Source organism: Patagioenas fasciata, chromosome 26 (genome assembly GCF_037038585.1).
Source record: "Patagioenas fasciata isolate bPatFas1 chromosome 26, bPatFas1.hap1, whole genome shotgun sequence".
Lineage (NCBI taxonomy): Eukaryota > Metazoa > Chordata > Aves > Columbiformes > Columbidae > Patagioenas > Patagioenas fasciata.
Genome location: NC_092545.1, coordinates 3,998,395 through 4,016,482, shown reverse-complemented (window position 1 = coordinate 4,016,482; position 18,088 = coordinate 3,998,395). Strand labels below are relative to the sequence as shown.

The 18,088-nt window shown below is 58.0% G+C and overlaps 2 protein-coding genes across 5 annotated transcripts; one reads left to right on the top strand and one right to left on the bottom strand.

Annotated features, from left to right (window-relative positions):
- Positions 1-394: 394 nt before the first annotated feature.
- Positions 395-6,171, bottom strand: ARID5A (AT-rich interaction domain 5A). Of its 4 annotated transcripts, XM_071799295.1 has the most exons (7): positions 4,754-4,835; positions 4,280-4,358; positions 2,510-2,660; positions 2,370-2,422; positions 2,191-2,288; positions 1,959-2,100; positions 395-1,782 (listed from the first exon to the last, which is right to left on the bottom strand). In XM_071799295.1, exons 2-7 carry the CDS (start codon positions 4,343-4,345, stop codon positions 661-663), a joined length of 1,632 nt encoding a protein of 543 aa, XP_071655396.1. In that variant the 5' UTR covers positions 4,346-4,358; positions 4,754-4,835; the 3' UTR covers positions 395-660. The 4 variants fall into 4 exon arrangements, with proteins under 4 accessions (XP_071655396.1, XP_065712778.1, XP_065712779.1 ...); XM_065856706.2 differs by lacking the exon at positions 4,754-4,835 and adding an exon at positions 6,091-6,171 and having other exon boundaries at positions 2,191-2,422; XM_065856707.2 differs by having other exon boundaries at positions 2,191-2,422.
- Positions 6,172-9,440: 3,269 nt separating this feature from the next.
- LOC136112198 (serine/threonine-protein kinase 10-like) lies at positions 9,441-17,828 on the top strand. The gene is made up of 17 exons (XM_065856724.2): positions 9,441-9,671; positions 10,467-10,631; positions 10,763-10,811; positions 10,988-11,137; positions 11,218-11,290; positions 11,929-12,123; positions 12,454-12,535; positions 12,619-12,729; positions 12,824-14,680; positions 14,799-14,929; positions 15,400-15,523; positions 15,677-16,076; positions 16,173-16,297; positions 16,370-16,549; positions 16,642-16,767; positions 17,213-17,326; positions 17,421-17,828. The coding sequence occupies exons 1-17, from the start codon at positions 9,525-9,527 to the stop codon at positions 17,526-17,528; spliced, it is 4,137 nt and encodes a 1,378-aa protein (XP_065712796.1). The 5' UTR covers positions 9,441-9,524; the 3' UTR covers positions 17,529-17,828.
- Positions 17,829-18,088: the final 260 nt, after the last annotated feature.

Sequence of the window (18,088 nt, the reverse complement as noted above, 5' to 3'; positions counted from 1 at the left end):
CTTTGATTGCACGCATCCCTTTCAAAAGCAGTTGCAGTGCAGCTGTTGTCGAGGGATGATTTCCCCAGGAACAAGCGCCAGGAGCAGAGGAAACAGCCTCAAGTTGCACCAGGGGAGGTTGAGGTTGGAAATTTGGGATTATTTCTTCCCAAAAAATGCTTTTGGGCATTGGAACAGGCTGCCCAGGGCAGTGCTGGAGTCACCATCCCTGGAGGGTTGGACAGACGGACATGAGGTTCTCAGGACATGGGGCAGTGCCAGGGGTGGGTTATGGTTGGACTCAATGAGCTCAAGGGGCTTTTCCAACCAAAATGACCCTACATGCTTTCCAAACACAGGTTCTGGGGTGATTGGGTGCTCCAGGCACTGCAAAAGAGAAACCTCCACAACTCACTTTGCTCCTATTTTTTTATGTGTGTGTATATATATATATATATATATATATATAAAATATATATATATTAACCTTGTGATATCGGTAGTTAAGTCACTGGCGTAACAATGTCGGATACAAACACCTCAAAGAGTAAAAATGACACAGTCCAGACTGTCACCTCTCAGTCCCCTGCAGCGGTGAGCAGCTCCAGCACGCGCTCTGTGGCTCGGCCACCACTGTGTCCCCACCAGCTCCGCAGGGAACGACCCGGAACAGGACGGAACCTACAGCTTGGTGTGATGGTGAAAAGCCGGGGAGCTGTAGGCGGGTTGGTTGTGCCAGGTCGAGTAGAGCCGGTGCCGCAATGAACTCTCATAGGATGCCGGGTAGCGCCCGGGGCTGGTCACCAGCGGCCGGCACAGCTCCGAGGTGGCCACCAACGGGCTGGGGAAAGCGGGGACGATGAAGGGGTTGATGGAGAGGGACGGTGCCGCCGGCACGCCGTGCGTTTTGAGGTGCTCCAGCGGGCTCCCGAAGCTGGCCGGGAAATGCAGCATCGCTCCCTTGTAACCGTCCGGGGCTTGCGGCAGCACCGCGGCGTAGACAGGGCTGGCTACCACCGCCTTGGGTTTGGCCACCCTGGGTGAGCCAGCGCCTGTGTCGCTGCCATCGGCCTCCGTCACCAAGGGGGAGATGGCGCGGAGCTTCCCCCCGGGGCCGAACGCCGTCTCCTCCTCCCGGCCCCGCTTGCCCCTGGGCGCCGTGGGGACAAAACCGGCGCCAGGTGCCACCCAGCAGCCGGTGACGGTGGCCGCTGGCCGGTTCTCCCCGCTCCATGACCGCCCTGGCTTGCTCCGCAGGTCTTGGGGCTGCTCTGGCTCCTCGGATGGCAACGAGAAGGTGGAAGGCGGCTCCAAAAAATCCCTCAAGCTGGAGAAGTGTCCCCAGAGGGGGTGGCGGGCGCCGGGCTGCAGCCCCTCGCTGCGGCAGGCGTGGAAGCAGCCGGTGAACACGGTGGGTGCCGGATCCCCCTCCTCGGTGCGCGGGGACGTGCCGGTGACGGGTCCCACGTCGCTCCCGGCGCTTGGAGCTGGATCCGGAGCTGCCGGTGGCTCCGGGCTCCTCTGTGGGGGCTCGGGACAGTGACGTTTGTGACAGTGCAGGGACTCGGCCTCGCTGACCTGCGCCAGCAGCTTCTTCTTGGCCAGCGGTGACATGATGGGGTGGGCACCTTTGGAGTAGAAACTGGAGAAAAGGCGCTTGTAGGATTCGCTGTGGATCCTGCTGGGGCCGGGAGCCCCCTCCGAGGGGTTTGAGGTGGGGGGCGCTGGGCTGGAGCACCCCCCCTGCTCCAGGGTGTCCCTTGTGTCCTCTGTCACCTCCGGTGTCACCTTCTCCGGAGGCGCCTGCAAAAAGGTGAGTTGGGGGGTGGGCGTTGCATCCTCATGGGTCCCCTCCCCATGTCTTCCAGCCCCCAAATCTCCTTGTCTGTCCCTCCTTGCTCTGCCCCGGCCACCCCAATGGGTGGGGACATACATGGGGGGGTTTCCTGAAGCGGAGAGGGGACAGGGGGGTCACACACCTGCTCCCGGCCCTTCTCCTTCTTGCTCCTCCTGCTCTTCTTCCCCGTCTCTTTGGAGACCTTGTACTGCTTACGGGGCTTGCTGGGGGGCAGAGGTTTGTCTTCCTCCCCCTTGAGATGCCGCACGTACGGGAGGAGCAGCCTGAGGTGGGGGGACAATGGGGGGGGCGGTGAGAACCGGTGCCGGGAAGGGAAACTGAGGCACGGAGCGGCACCCCCGGCTGGTCCCTACCTCTCGTAGTGCCGGCGGGTGCAGGTGGCCGCGCTGGTGCTGCCGCGGCTGCCGCCCAGCTCGTCGTACACGTTCTTCCAGAGCCGGCGGCCCGTCACCTGCGGGGGGACGGGGTGAGACCCCCGTGGACACCAGGGACACCCAGGGGACACCAGGGGACACCAGGGGACATCGCTTACCAGCTCGTAGTCTCCTAATTTCTCCACGGCTTTGTAGATCTTCCAAAGATTTACTGGGAAGAGAGATGCTGAGGGTCAGGGGGACATGGGGATGGGGGGACACCGGTGTCACCGCGTCCCTTGGTGGGGGTGCCACGTACTCTGCTTGAAGCCGAGGTGGGGGATCCTCTCGATGGGCGTGTGTCGCTCCTTCATGAATTTGTAGAGGCTGACGAGGAAGGCTTCCTCCTCCTCTTTCTCACCCCCGGGGGGGTTTTCTGCCACGGGTTTGTCTGGCTCAGAACCATCGTCCTGCGAGAGAGGAGCCCGAGGGGAAACTGAGGCACAGTGGATGGACCCGACACCCCATCATCACCAAGAGGAGCCCCAGGGGAAACTGAAGCATGGCAGATGGACCCAACAACCCTCACCAAGAGGAGCTCCAGGGTAAACTGAGGCACAACAGACAGACCTGGCACCCTGTTACCAACAGGAACCCCAGGGGAAACTGAGGCACAGCAGATGGACCTGACATCCTGGCTCCAAGAGGAGCCCGAAGGGAAACTGAGGCACAGTGGACGGACCTGACACCCCATTATCACCATGAGGAGCCCCAGGGGAAGCTGAGGCACAGTGGACGGACCTGGCACCCCATCATCACCAAGAGGAACCCCAGGGGAAACTAAGGCACAGTGGACAGACCTGACACCCCATCATCACCAAGAGGAACCCCAGGGAAAACTGAGGCACAACAGATGGACCTGACACCCCATCATCACCAAGAGGACCCCAAGGGGAAACTGAGGCACAGTGGACAGACCTGGCACCCCATCATCACCATGAGGAGCCCAAGGGGAAACTGAGGCACAACAGATGGACCTGACACCCCATTATCACCAAGAGGAGTACCAGGGGAAACTGAGGCACAACAGATGGACCTGGCACCCCATCATCACCAAGAGGACCCCAAGGGGAAACTGAGGCACAACAGATGGACCTGACACCCCATCATCACCAAGAGGAGCTACAGGGGAAACTGAGGCACAGTGGACAGACCTGACACCCCATCATCACCATGAGGAGCCCCAGGGGAAACTGAGGCACAACAGATGGACCCAACACCCCATCACCAAGAGGAGCACCAGGGGAAACTGAGGCACAGTGGATGGACCTGACACCCCATCATCACCATGAGGAACCCCAAGGGGAAACTGAGGCACAACAGATGGACCCAACACCCCGTCACCAAGAGGACCCCAAGGGGCAACCGAGGCACAACAGCCACCAGGGCCGCAATCCCAACCCAGCGCCGCTTAACGAGCCGCCGCTTCGTTAGCGGAGCCCTGGGCCGCCGGCCAACTTGGTCAAAGCGCCAAAACGGGGCGAGAAGGCGAGGAAACGGCTTCCAGGAAAGCAGAAATTCATCCCTCCCCCCCCCCGCCGCGCCGCCGCCTTTCTCAGCTAAAAACGCTTCTCGTTTGTTTGTTCTACATTTTCCGGAGTTATAAAACTTGTTGCTATTTTTGGGCAAAGCAGCTGCTCGGCTCCCGAGTGCTTTATTATTATGATATTATTATATTATTGTGTTTTCCCCTAAATTCTTCTCTCTATTCTTTTCTCTTTTACGCGGTTGTTTAACGGCTCAACTATTTCGAGGCTTTTTTAAAGCAAAAGAGCCGCGTTGCGGGGGGGGATAAGCAGCACAAAACCTCATCCCCCCCCTTTCCATTGAGCTAAAAGGATTAATTCGATAAATTAAAAGCTTCTCTCTATAAATATGCCCCGTTTTGGGGTATTTCCCCCCCCTCACAATGCTGGGAAATTCACCCTTTTCTTCCTCTTTTTTTGCTTTTATTGATTAAATAAATGGTCACCCCCCCCCCCCCTTAATATATAGGGGTTCAGTGCCCCCCCTCCCAAAATGCACTTACAGATGGTTTGGTGGCGCTGGGGGGTTCTTGGGGGTCCTCCATGCGGGGGGAGTTGTCGTCTTTCATTTTAGGAGGGGTCCTGCAAGGTTAAAAGATAAAAAGGGGGGGTGTGAGACACCCCAAATTGTTGCCCCCCCCCCATATTAATTGGGCCACGGTGTCGCCCGCCAGGCACCGAAATCGGCCGTCCGGCCGATTTCGGTGCCTGGCGGGCGACACCGTGGCCTAAAAGCCCTTCCCTGGGTGCCCCCCCCCAAATTTAGAAGCATATTTAGGGTTCGCTCCCCACTTGACACCCCAAATTCTCCCTTTTCCCGCCCCCCCCCCCATCACTTTGAGTGCAAAACCTTGCACAACAAGCCGTGTCAAGACGTGGAAACTGATGCAAGGGGTGGTGGGGACCCCAATTCCCCTCTGTACCCCCCCGAATCTTCTTTCCCCCCCCCCACAAAAAAAAATCCCGGTCCCGCTCACCCGCGGCCGCCGCGCCATGTGACGGGCGGTGGGGCGGTGGCCACGCCCCCAAGCGGTGATTGGGTGGCGCGGACACGCCTCCTTCGCTTATTGGACAGTGGAGCTGCCCGTCCCCTATAATACGGGGGTAATGGGAGTGGTAGTCCCTGTGTGTCCACGCGTGTCCCTGTGTGTCCGCGTCTGTTCAACCCCTCCAGGGATGGTGACTCCAGCACTGCCCTGGGCAGCCTGTTCCAATGCCCCACAGCCCTTTGGGGAACAAATTGTTCCCCAGACCCAACCTCAGCCTCCCCTGGCGCAACTTGAGGCCGTTTCCTCTGCTCCTGGCGCTTGTTCCTGGGGAGCAGAGCCCGACCCCCCTGGCTCCAAGCTCCTTTCAGGCAGTTCAGAGATCAGAAGGTCTCCCCTCAGCTCCTGTTCTCCAGCTGAACCCCCAGCTCCCTCACCCCTCCCGTACATGTGAAGAACACGCGTGTCCGCACCCCCACGTGCCCCAGCCGTGATTTCGGGTTTGGTTCCCGGCACAGCAAAGGCGCTGACGTGATTTCCTCCCTTTCTGGTATCGCTACGAAAATACAGGAAACCCGGCCGGGGCGGGGGGGAATGGGGATAACAGGGGCTTTTGGGGTGAAAAGCGGTTGATTCGGGACTAAACGACTCAACCTGCCTCGCATTAAACTCAGCAGCAGGGGAGCTTTGTGCCGGTAATTCGGGCGGCCGAATGTGACAGCAGGGCTGTAATTACGTGTTTATTGTAATAATAATTAACGGTGCTTTTGTGGCGCGAAAGCCGGGCTGGAGGGGCTGAGACCGGACAAACTCATCCCACCCACCACAACTTCCCACCACCCGCAGACCCGCGGTGCCTCTTCAGGGCTTGTTTTCATTAATGGAGTTGCCCCATTAAGCCAAATTCGGGATGTTTAGGCCCAAATTCCCGGCGATGGGCGTCGCGGTGCTGCCGGCGGCCGGAGCGCGGGGCCGGGAATAGCGCGGGAGCGGCGCCAGAGCCATGACGGAGGGTGAGTAATGGGTTGAAATCATCGCTTCCCCGGCGAAAATAACCCCCTTACATCACCCAGCGCCGGGCGCACGGACCCCCTAGTGCTGGGGGGGTGAGATGAAGGTTTGGGGTGTTCACCATTGATGTGGGTCCCCAGTTTTCTCCCCACTTTTGGGGGTTCCCACCGCCCAGTGTGTTCGTTGCAGCCGTGGTGTGTGCTGAGTTTGGCCGGTCTCGGCTTGGCGGGATGGGGGGGTGGCAAAGAGGGGGTGACACGTGGCTCGTGGTGGGTGACACCCCCCCCCCCCCCCCCAGGGGGTCCCCCAATACTCACCGGCTCCGAGGTGACGGGCGGGCAGCTCATGGGAGGACGAGGCTTTGCTGGTGTCACGGTACCGGGGGGATGACGGGCTGGGGGGGGATGAGTCATCCCCACTCTGGGAAGTGCGTGTGTGAGTGTGAGCGAGTCTGCGGGTGCCATTGACTCGTTCGTTACCGGAACGAACGCGCTTTTCGGGGTTCAGCCCCACGCTGGATGACTGTGCCGGACTTTCCAGCCTGAACCCCCGGCTGATGATGTGGCCACGGTGACGCTTGGTCCCCAGGGGGTTTGGGGACACGGATGGGTCGTGGTGGCTGTGATGCTTGTGGGTTGTGGTCCTGGTTCCACTGCGAGGGTGGTTTTGCTGGGAAAAGTAAACAGGGATGGAGCCACCGGTGTCCTCTGGGATGGGATCACCCCAAAACGGGGACAGAGCCACCAGTGTCCCCTGGGATGGGATCACCCCAAAATAGGGGCAGAGTCACTAGACATCACCTCCAAAATGGGGACAGAGCCATTGGTGTCTCCTGGGATGAGGATCACCCCAAAAATGGGGATGGAGACACCACTGTCCCCTAGGCTGGGATCACCCCCAAAACGGGGACAGAGTCACTAGACATCACCCCCAAAATGGCGACAGAGCCACTGGTGTCCCCTGGGATGGGGATCACCCCAAAAATGGGAACAGAGTGACCAGTGTCCCCTGGGCTGGGGGTCACCCCCAAAATGGGGACAGAGCCCCCAGCATCGCTTGGGTACCACTTTCCGGGGGCACTGTCCCTTGTCCCCCCATTGAGCACCCCAGTCCCATGGGACCGAGGCCACCCATAAGTGGGGGACAGTTGGGGCTGGACTGGCGCTGCTGGAGAGCACCCATGGGTGCCCCCCAAGAATCCCCCCCTTAAGAAAGAGCCTCCCCAAAACAAGAGAAAAATCCCCTGTTGAGTCATTTTGGGCCAACAATCAGAGACGGGAGCAGCGGGGGGGCATCTGGCTCCTGTCCCCCCCCCTAGGGCTAGAAAAGGGGGTGACATTAACCCTTTAATTCCAGGAACACACCCGCCTTTAACTTAATAATAACATGATTTAATGAAAACAGCAAAAGAAACTAACAAAAAAAACCCCAACCACTTGGGTTTCTGTTCCTGGCTCTGGTTTCTATTTGAGCAGAATGGGGGGTCTGAAGCCGCTTGGGGGGGGGGTAACTGAGTCCTGCCTCAGTTTCCCCTTTCACACAGTGGCTGAGGGACTCACCGTCAGCTCTGGGTGGGAATATATTGAATTTCAGGGCTTTTTTCCAGCAGGAGAAGCTTTTCCGCAGCATGGGGAGGTATTATTTAATCTCATGTAAGAGATGCTGGAGGAAAAGGGGAAGGTGTTGGTGGGGTGACAGTGACCATCGGTGCAATGAAAGGTGTCAGGGTGCAAAACCGAGCCCCGGGTTCTGCTAAAAATGAGAAGGAAAAGAAGACGGAAAATGAAAAGAAGACAGAAAAAGGAAAGAAGATGGAAAAGGGAAAGAAGGTGGAAAAGGAAAAGAAGGAAAGATGGAGCCAAATCTGGATCGGCGGCACCAGCATCCCCGACACCCCCTTTGGGCACAAACTGCGGCAAGAGGGTTTGTTATTTCAGGGGGGTTTGGGTATTTGGGGTTTGGGAAAACCAGCACCCTCCTCCTTCGGGTTCATCCCAGCGGGTGCTGGTACGAAGACGCAGCTCTGATCTGTAGATTATGAATATGAAGCTGTAAAATAACTCCCTGGATTTAATTGCCCTGTGATTAAGCGGTGTGATCACTATGAAAACAGCCTCACGTGCGCTCAGAGATGCTGCACACACACCGGCGTGGGGGGGTTATTATTTAGGAGGTTAAACCCCCTTGATTTAGGGGAGTAACCAGGGATGGATGTTTTTAGGTGCTGGGGGGCGGGTTGGGTGCCCCCCATTGATGGCACCCCCAAAATACCCAATACAATTAAACAGCATTCTATGGAAATAAAACAGTGCAGAACCAATACGAGGCCTTGGTACTTATATTAAAAATGGGTTTTAAGCGTCAATGCTTGTTTGCTGCTGAATAAAGCGATAACCAAATGGAAAGTTAAATGTATTCAAGTTATTATTTGCAGTCCGAGAAAGCAAAAATAACTACAAATAGGGCTGTGCCAAAAACTGCTTTATTGACCAAGAATATTTCTTCGGCGTGCAAGGAACCCATTAATTCTGAATTGCTCACAGGTGTTGACGACAAGAAGCTTTTTATTTGAATATGGCGTGTTTTTTGGTCCGTGTGAAAACAAGTTGGAATGTTAAATATTTGCTGACTCTTTGGGGTGATTGTTGCTCTTCTCATTTTCTTTCGGTCAATTTATGGTTCATGGTAATACTGGTTTAAAATCTCTTTATGGGAATCAGTCTGGGGTGCAACAAGTGGTTAAAAAAGGAGGATTTTAGAGTATTGTCCGTTTCCATAACTGCAGCCTGGCTGCTGTAATAGTAACGATAGTTTTGAGCACTGAAAATTGTTACTACATTCCCATCATGGCCCCAGTTGGACCCCAGTCGCCAAGTGGTGAGCTCTTGAACCTGATGTAAGGTGATGGGTACAGGGTTCTGAAATACCCCATCCAAACGGGCTGCAACCCGGGGTGTCAACATCTCACACCCCCCACGACACGAGGGGTGACATGGCTGAACGCCAGCCTGGCCATAAGGCTTTCCCAGGGGAAAATTAATTAATGAGGCTTAATGACCTCCACCTGGGGTGTCCAGCACCTATGGGGCCTATTTAATCTCGGGTCAGCCATAGGGTTTGTTTCTGCTGGATGCAGCAGGACAGAAATCCATGGGGGGTTGGAAATTCATAGGTTGGGCACCTATAGAAGCATCCATAAAGGACTATATAGGGGTCCTTTATACACTCAGGGACCCTACAGACCCCGCCTGGGGCTCTGGCAGGGGTGTGGGTGGCATCTTTGGGTGACCACAAACCCACCTGGAGACACCCAAGGGTGGATGCGATGGGCAAGGAGCGAAACATCTTTTAGGATGAGAAGAACTGGCATCGAGCTGTGCCAGGGGAGGTTGAGGTTGGAAATTTGGGATAATTTCTTCCCCAAAGGGCTGTCGGGCATTGGAATCCAGGGCAGTGCTGGAGTCACCATCCCTGGAGGGTTGGACAGACAGACATGAGGTTCTCAGGACATGGGGCAGTGCCAGGGGTGGGTTATGGTTGGACTCCATGATCTTGAGGGTCTTCCCCAACCAAAATGACCCTGTGATTCTATTTTCTCTTCGGCACCTCCACCTCGCAGCACATCCTGCGGCGCTCGGCCCCTTCCTGCCCCCGAGGAGGAGGAGGAGGAAGAGCCGCGAAGGCTGCGAGGGCGCTGGGGGAAGGAGCTCAGCCCCATCTGCCCCCTTTTGCCCCGCATGGAGGTGGCCCCATGGCTTTTCTGCGGCGGCTCTTTGGCTTTTCAGAGAAGAAGCGGCCGCCGAGGTGGTACGAGCACGTCAAGAGGGACATCGACCCCGAAGAGACCTGGCTGGTGCTGGGCGAGTTGGGGGACGGCGCCTTTGGGAAGGTCTTTAAGGTAGGAAAACACCCCAAAATGCTGCCAGTGCCCTGAGGGTTTTGCAAATGTTTTATTATATTTTTTTGGCTTTGCTTCTGTTATGTAAAAAGCTTCTAAACAGCCCCAAATTTCTAGCAGAGGATGGTGGGGGCCTCACCTGGTGCTGGCTCAGCCCACCCCCAACCGTTGACATGGGGACAAGCGGCGGCTCTGGGGTCACCCCGTTTGTTGGAGGGTTTTGGCCCCTCGGTTGGAGCGTGGGGGTTGAGCTGGGGATGTTTTTCTCTGAAACCGCGACACAGAGCGCGACAGGAAACCCAAATTCACTGTTCATCACCCGGTGGCAGCAGCCGCCTTCCGGGACCGGTGGCCGTGATGGCCCTGGTCCCTGTCCTGGTTGGGTTGTCCTGGCCAAACCCATCATCTTGTCCCTCTCCGGCCTTTCTTGGGGCAGCCGGATGCCTCAGCATCACTCACAGGATGGCGTTTCTCTGTGGAACCCCCAAATTGTTCTTTGGGGGGGTGTAGCTGAGCCCCTGTAGGGCTGTATCGCATCCATGGGAGGGTGCAGCTTGATGGGGAGTTTTGGGATGCTCTGGGACACACGAACCGGGTGGCACAGCCACGCTGGGACCATCACATTGGCCACACATCCTGGTGACAGTGACATCCCCGTGTCTGTCCTTGGCATTTGGCTGGGTGGCACCAAGCACCCAAGGACGGGTGCGGCAGGTCCAAGCTTCCCCCTCACCAAAAACTGTTGGGATGCTCCCTTTGTATGCCCTGATTTCCTCCTTGAAATGTCTCCCCCAGGCACAGAACAAGGTGACGGGGGTGCTGGCGGCTGCCAAGGTGATCGACACCCCCAGCGAGGAGGAGCTGGAGGATTATGTGGTGGAGATCGAGATCTTGGCTTGTTGCGACCACCCCAACATCACCAAGCTGCTGGATGCGCTCTACTGGGACGGGCGGCTCTGGGTGAGCTGGGGGGTGCTGGTCCCCCCACTTCCCACACATAAACTGGGCTCCCACCAGCATCTCAGGGCTGGGGGGGACTTGGGTTGGAGGGGACACATTTGTAGAGCAGGGTGGGAAACATCTCCCTGCAGATCTTGGTGGAGTTTTGTCCCGGAGGGGCCGTGGATGCAGCAATTTTGGGTAAATAAATGGGGTGTTTTTTGCACTGGTTTGGGGTGAGATTGCCAAATTTCACAGTGTGGAATGGAGTCCTGGCATCTCCAGGAGGGAGGATGGGTTGGGGTGCATCTTCCTCCGGCTTGGGTGCTGGGGAGGGAGCATCGTTAGCGGTCGGGGTTCGTTTGCGCTGCCGGCAGAGCTGGAGAAGGGGCTGACGGAGGAGCAGATCCGGGTGGTTTGCAAGCAGCTGCTGCTGGCGCTGCGGTACCTGCACGGCCGCAGGATCATCCACAGGGACGTCAAGGCCGGCAACGTCCTCCTCACCCTGGACGGGGACGTCAAGCTGGGTGAGTCGTGGGGTGACACCCCAAGGATGCTCTGACCCCCCCCTATGGATCCTCTTCAACCGCCGCTTTCTGCTCTGCAGCTGATTTTGGTGTCTCGGCCAAAAACTCCAGCACGGTCCAGCGCCGGGTGTCCTTCATTGGCACCCCATACTGGTAGGTGTGGGGCGGGAATTCCTGGGGGTGCTGGGATTTTTGGGGGCTGGGGGAGCCCAGGTGTCCTGCTCTACCTGCGGATGCTCCGAACCAGCTCCTCAACACCAGAAGCATCTCAAGGATCCAGATCTTTCCTCCTCCAGCCAACACCAGCTCCAGGGTGGGCTTCTCAGTAGCATGAGCGTTGGGTTCTTCTGCCAAGGAACAAGAGGAACCGGCCTCAAGTTGCGCCAGGGGAGGTTGAGGTTGGATGTGGGGAACAATTTCTTCCCCAAAGGGCTGTGGGGCATTGGAACAGGCTGCCCAGGGCAGTGCTGGAGTCACCATCCCTGGAGGGTTGGACAGACAGACATGAGGTTCTCAGGACATGGGGCACTGCCAGGGTGGGGGTAACAGTTGGACTCAATGAGCTTGAGGGACTTTTCCAACCAAAATGCTTCTGTGATTCTATGACACATGGGGTGCTGGTGGGTACAAGGCCCTCCTGGGGCAGCTTTGGAAGAGTTGGGGTCAAATCTCAGCTCTTCTCCATGTAGGGTTGTCTCTGGAGGGGTTGGCACCTGGGTTTGGTTTCATTGGGACTTACCAGCCCCCAGCCCAGGGCAGGGTGGTCCTGTTATTCTCTCCCCCACACACAGGATGGCCCCAGAGGTGGTGCAGTGCGAGACGTCCAAGGAGAACCCCTACGGCTACAAGGCTGACATCTGGTCACTGGGCATCACCCTGATCGAGATGGCGGAGATGGAGCCCCCCTACCACGAGCTGAACCCCCTCCGAGTACTGCTGAGGATCGCCAAGTCCCAACCACCCACCCTGCGTCACCCCAAGAGATGGTGAGTCCCCGTGGAGACATCACCCCAACGCTGATGTTGGTGGACAAGTTGTCCCGTGTGGCAGCTCCTGCTCGAAGCCATGTCTGGGCAGCTAGGATGGCTTTTTGGACCATAAGTCATGATTCCTCCAAGCCCAGCTCTGGAGGTGACACCATGAGGTTCCCATCACACCACCTTTGCCCCCAGAGGATGACCCTGGTGAGCAGAACCATGGTGGCAAGGTGCCAGCAGAGTCTGGGTGTCCCTAGCGTCACCCCAACCTCTGTGGGGTCCACACTGGTGGTGACAAGGAGCTTCGGGCACTGTGTGCTCACAAGGACCATCCCACAGGTCTGAGGACTTCAAGGACTTCCTGAGGAAATCCTTGGAGAAGAGCCCTGAGGCGCGGTGGTCGGCCAGCCAGCTCCTGCAGGTGGGTCGCACCCATTGTCACCTGCTCAGGGTGGTGGGACCCCCCCGGTGCCATCCCTGCTCACCCCCATCCCTCCCACCCAGCACCCTTTTGTCGCAGGCATCTCCGACAAGCGGCCACTCCGGGAGCTGGTGGCTGAAGCCCGGGCTGATGTGCTGGAGGAAGAGGATGAGGAGGAAGGTCCGGTGGCCTTGGTGCGTGAGGAGAGGTTGGCTGGGGTGCAAGATCCCTCCAACTCTTTCCACAGCTCGTTGAGCTTCACCTCTTCCCATGTTGTCCACCCCACAGCCTGGGCAGGAGCATGGAGAGTCCTCCTGCCCCCCAACTCCAGGGGTTCACCTGGATCTTCAGCCCCCAGATGCCGTGGGGAGAGTCCTTGAGGAGCTGTGTGTCCCATCTGATGTCCAAGCCGTGGCAGAGCCCAGGAGCAAAAGAGCGTCCAACCTCTTGAAGCAAATGAGAAGGTCCTTGCCTGGGCCCGTGGGCTCCATGAGGGTCCCTGTGAAACGTCCATCTGAGTTCCTGAAGCTGCTGCGGCGCAGATCGTTATTTGGGGAGATGAAGCCCCAAGAACCAGCCAAGGAGCAGCACGAGGCAGAGCCGAGAGGGTTGGAGATCATGGAGCTGGATGTTCCTCAAGGGACATCAGCCCCAGCAGAAACAGGAGGAGAAGTTCAAGAGGAGGAGACCAACCTTCTGGGGACCTCCTGTGATGTGACCGAGCTCCCCTTGGCACCACAGCAGGCAGGAGACCTTGCTGAAGTGCAAGAAATGAAGGTTGAGCAGGTTGGACCCAAGGCAGACCGGGTTGGGCTCAAGGTGGAGCCACAGGGGGCAAACCAACATCCCTACCCATCACTGGTGGCCAAAACATCCATGGAGGGACATCTTACAGCCCCACCGAGCCCTGATTTGATCCCCAAAAGCGATGACAGCACTGAGTCAAGCAGAGACTCTACTTGTAGCTCACTGGCCCTGCCTGCACCTTTGGCCAGGGACTGGGGCAATGGCTTGGCCGTGGGGCAGCTGCTGGCAGCCCTGGACCTGTGGACCTTGGGGACCAAAACCCAGAGCTTCAAGTCGCTGGCAGAGCATCAGCAGCGGGTTCCTCGGTCATTGCTAGACCTGAGGGTTGAGGTTGGCTTCTCTGGGGATGGAGATGGCCTTGGGGAGGATGGTGATGGAGCAGGGAGGGCACCTGTGGGACCTGAGGGTGCTGGGGAGACTGAGATGATGGAGCAGAGGGTGCCAGTGGGTGAGGGTTCGCTGATGCCCGGTGTGATGGAGGAGGTAGTGGTGAGGTTGGATGTGCTCAAGGGATGGCAGGAGCCCCTGGATGGAGAGAGAAACAAAGGGGAGAGAAACTTCATCATGTGTGAGCCCAACGCTGAGGCCCTGGACCTGGTTGAGCAGGAGATGGGAAGGAATGAGGACAAAGACACAGACCATGTTGAAACCGGGGTGGAAACTTCTCCTGAGGAAGCCCTGATGCCAGCAGAAGTTAAATTGGAAGAGGATGTTGTAAAAGGGTGTTTGATTGGAGACTGTAAACCAGTGGAAGATGCAGCCAGCCTGGAAGAACCAACGGTGGATGGAGAGAAACCGGAGGCAGAACCTGCAGCACGTGCAGGAGAAGAATCTGTGAGTGAGGAGGCCCAAAATCCAGCAGAGGATTCATCCTTCATGGAGATCCCAGGGTTTGTTGGAGAAGAAATGGAGGAGAAAGAGGAAAACAGCCCCAGAGACAACCAGCCAAGGGCTGCTCCTGGGGATGGCTGGGAAGGACGAGCTGGAAATGGAGAGCTTGGAGAAGATGGGGTGCAGGTTGCCCCAGGTTCTGAAGAACCACCAAGAGATGGACCTGGAGAGGGGATGGGTGGCTTGGATGGTCATGGAGCAGCACTGGAGCCTCAGGAGACCTTTGGTGGACATCCAAAGGCCACAAAGACCATGAACTTTGGTGGCCTTGTCCGCATGTCTTCCCAGGCACAGGCAGCATGGGATGCAGGGACCACACCAGGTCCATCCATCACAGCAAAGCAAGGAGAGGAGCCGTCCCCTGGGGAAAACCCTGCAGGTGTAGAAGATCCAAATCCCCTTCCTGCAGCAGCACAACCTCTTCCCTTGGCTGGGGAAGCCAAGAAGGTGAGAAGTTCACAGGTGATGTGGCCATGTGAAGCTGCTCCCCCATTGCATGGGCTCCCATGTTGGGTTTAGGTCGTTTTGGGCCATCTGAGCTCAAACATTTTGCTTCTGGTCACAGGAACCTGTGTTGCTCCAAAGGACGGTGAAGAAAACGCGGAGGTTTGTGGTGGATGGGGAGGAGGTGAGCGTGACGACTGCCAGGACCGTCGGCAAGGCTGGGGCGAGGGACGACATGGTGCGATCGGCTCGGTGAGTGGTGCTGGTGGTGGTGGGGCCACTGGGTTTCTCCCACCCATTTCTGGCTGAGGAGGACCAGGGCCAAAGGGGAGAAGGTGCTGGAGATCTGGGGGGTTCAACTGGAGAACAGGAGCTGAGGGGAGACCTGATCTCTGAACTGCCTGAAAGGAGCTTGGAGCCAGGGGGGTTGGGCTCTGCTCCCCAGGAACAAGCGCCAGGAGCAGAGGAAACGGCCTCAAGTTGCGCCAGGGGAGGTTGAGGTTGGATGTGGGAACAATTTCTTCCCCAAAGGGCTGTGGGGCATTGGAACAGGCTGCCCAGGGCAGTGCTGGAGTCACCATCCCTGGAGGGTTGGACAGACGGACATGAGGTTCTCAGGACATGGGGCAGTGCCAGGGGTGGGTTATGGGTGGACTTTATGATCTCAAGTGTCTTTTCCAACCCAAATGATTCTCTGATTTCCTGATTCCCCGAACCCTCAGGCGCCAGGAGCTGCGTGCGCTGCGGGTGCTGCAGAAGGAGGAGCAGCGAGCCCAGAGCCAGCTGGAGCAGAAGTTCCACCAGCAGCGGGAGCTGATGTTCCGTCACGTCGAGCAGGAGATGACGGTAACCAGCACACTGTCCCTTGTCACCATGGGACAGCAATGTGCGATCAAGGGGGTGCTGGAGTCCCACTGAGATGCTGGATCTGGGTGGGTTTGGTGGCTTTGGTGGTCGTGTGTGGTCCCCGCAGCCCTGTTAACCATACCTGTGGGGCAGAGCAAGAAGGAGTTCTACGACCGGGAGGTGGAGAGCTTGGAGCGGCGCTACCGGCAGCTGAGGGAACGTCAGGAGCTGGAGTACACGGCGAGGCTGCAGGATGAGGCCAAGCGCCTCAAGTCGCTCCAGGAGAAGGACAGCAGGAGGAGGATGCAAGAGCTAAAGGGTGATGGGAGAGAGGTGAGGGCTGGGGCAGCGTCAGTGCCACCAGGAGCTTGGGGACGATCTCGGTTGTTTTCTGGGATGAAGTCCCCCCATGACTCACCCCAGGAGCAGCGGTTCCTGCAGCAGCAGCAGGAGGAACTCAACGCAGCCCTGCAGAGGGTTGTCCAGGAGCACAAGAAGAAGATGATGTCCATCGACTGGGAGTGCAGCAGCAAGATCCACAGCCTCAGGAGAGGTGGAGAGGGCTGGGAGGAGGAGGATGGAGGGGAGCAGCGCCGTCTGGGTTGGGGGTTTTGGGAGGTGGTGACGCTACTGCGGTCTTGCCCGGCAGCCCGCGAGTCGGTGGTGTGGAGCATGGAGCAGGGGCACCTCCAGGAGAAGTACCAGCTCTTTGGGCAGCAGGTGAAGGAGCAGCACACGCTGCAGCGGCAGCAGCTCCGCAAGCGCCATGAGAAGGTGAGATGGGAACTGGTAGTGATGTTCCCTGGCTCTATAGGGTCCTGGCTCACCCTCCTGCCCCTGTCCCAGGAGATGGAGAGGATGAAGCGTTTTCACCAGTTCTTGCTGGAGGATCTGAGGAGCCAGCACGCGCAGGAGCGGGCCCAGCTGCTGAAAAGCCAACGCTGCGACGCCAAAACCCATCTGGCCCTCTTCAAGGAGAACCTGAAGAGCCAGGAGGCCAGCGGGGCCAAGCAGAGGGCCAAGCAGGTACAAGGACCTGTCTTCCCCGAAGTCCCCGAAATGCCGCAAGCTCTGGGTTTTGGGGCAGGGGAGGGTGACACGGGCTGTCCCCACCGCAGTTCCTGCAGCACGAGGAGCGACGGCAGCGAGAGGCGGCGCAGCAGCAGCAGGAGCAGCAGATGCAGCAGATGCAGGAGCTGCAGCAGCAACAGGCTGAGAGCCTGGCAGAGCTGGAGCAGATGCAGGTACAGGGATGGCTGCAAAACTGTCCCCCCCGGGGGCTTCCACACCCCTGTGACCCCTCCTCAAATACTTCTCATGCCAAGAAAGCCCTTGAGGTGCTGGAGTGAGTTGAGAGAAGGGAATGGAGCTGGGGAAGGAGCTGGAGAATAAGTGTAATGGGAGCAGCTGAGGGAACCAGAATAGGACAAGAGGAAATGGTCTCAAGTTGCACCAGGAGAGGCTGAGGTTGGATGTGGGGAACAATTTCTTCCCCAAAGGGCTGTGGGGCATTGGAACAGGCTGCCCAGGGCAGTGCTGGAGTCACCATCCCTGGAGGGCTGGACAGACGGACATGAGGTTCTCAGGACATGGGGCAGTGCCAGGGGTGGGGTAGCAGTTGGATTTGATGATCTGAAAGGTCTTTTCCAACCCAAACGATTCTTTGATTCCTTCCCATTTCTCTCCCAGAGTGAGAAGATGAACCTCTTGGCCGAGCAGGAGAGGAGGCAGCTGGGGCAGCTGGAGCAGGAGCACGCCATGGAGCTCAGCCAGTGGAAGCAACGCCTGGCTGCACGCAAGGAGGTGAGAACATCCCCCCCACCTCTGCCCATCTCACAGGACACGATGGAGGGGGACAAGCCGCTGTGACAAGGGACATGATGCTTTTCTCCTCCAGATGCTGGAGGAGGAGCTGGGGAACTCGCTGTTGGTGCAGCGGCGGGGAGGGCTGCCCGGCGCCCGCAGCAGAAACAGGATCAGCCGCTTCTTCCACCTCCCGTCCTGACACCACGCTGGGGTGACTGGGGACAAGGGACAGGCAGCTGCCTGGGGACAGTCCCACGGCTCTGCTGGGAGATGGGACGGAAGGATCTCGAGGGTGACGCAAGGACCAGCTGCCCTGGGGATGCTGAGACGCCAGGCAGGATACGGTGCGGATCTCGGGGGGTGGTGTGGGGGTCTGAAAGCCCTCGCTGTGCCAGAGGGGTGGGGTGAAGCAGGAGCTGCCACCCCCGAGGCCCCTTGGGGATGTCACCCCACCGGTCTCAAAGCTGCGGATGCAGGGGGATTGCTGGAGCTTCCTGCACAGAGCTCCCCTCAGCTGAATGGCAACTTGAGGAAATACATCCTTTCTTTGTTAAGTAAGTCCCTGTTTGTGATTATTTTCCTTAAAAACTCTTGTTTTGCATCCTTTGCCCAGCCTGGGCCCCGCCATGGGGACAAGGTGACAGCTCAGGGCCAGCACTGGAGCTGGGCCCAGGCCCCACCTCCTTGCCCAGAGCTGTTCTCACCAACCTTGTCAGCACCCCGAGGGCAATAATTAACCCTAATGGCCTGAACCAGCCT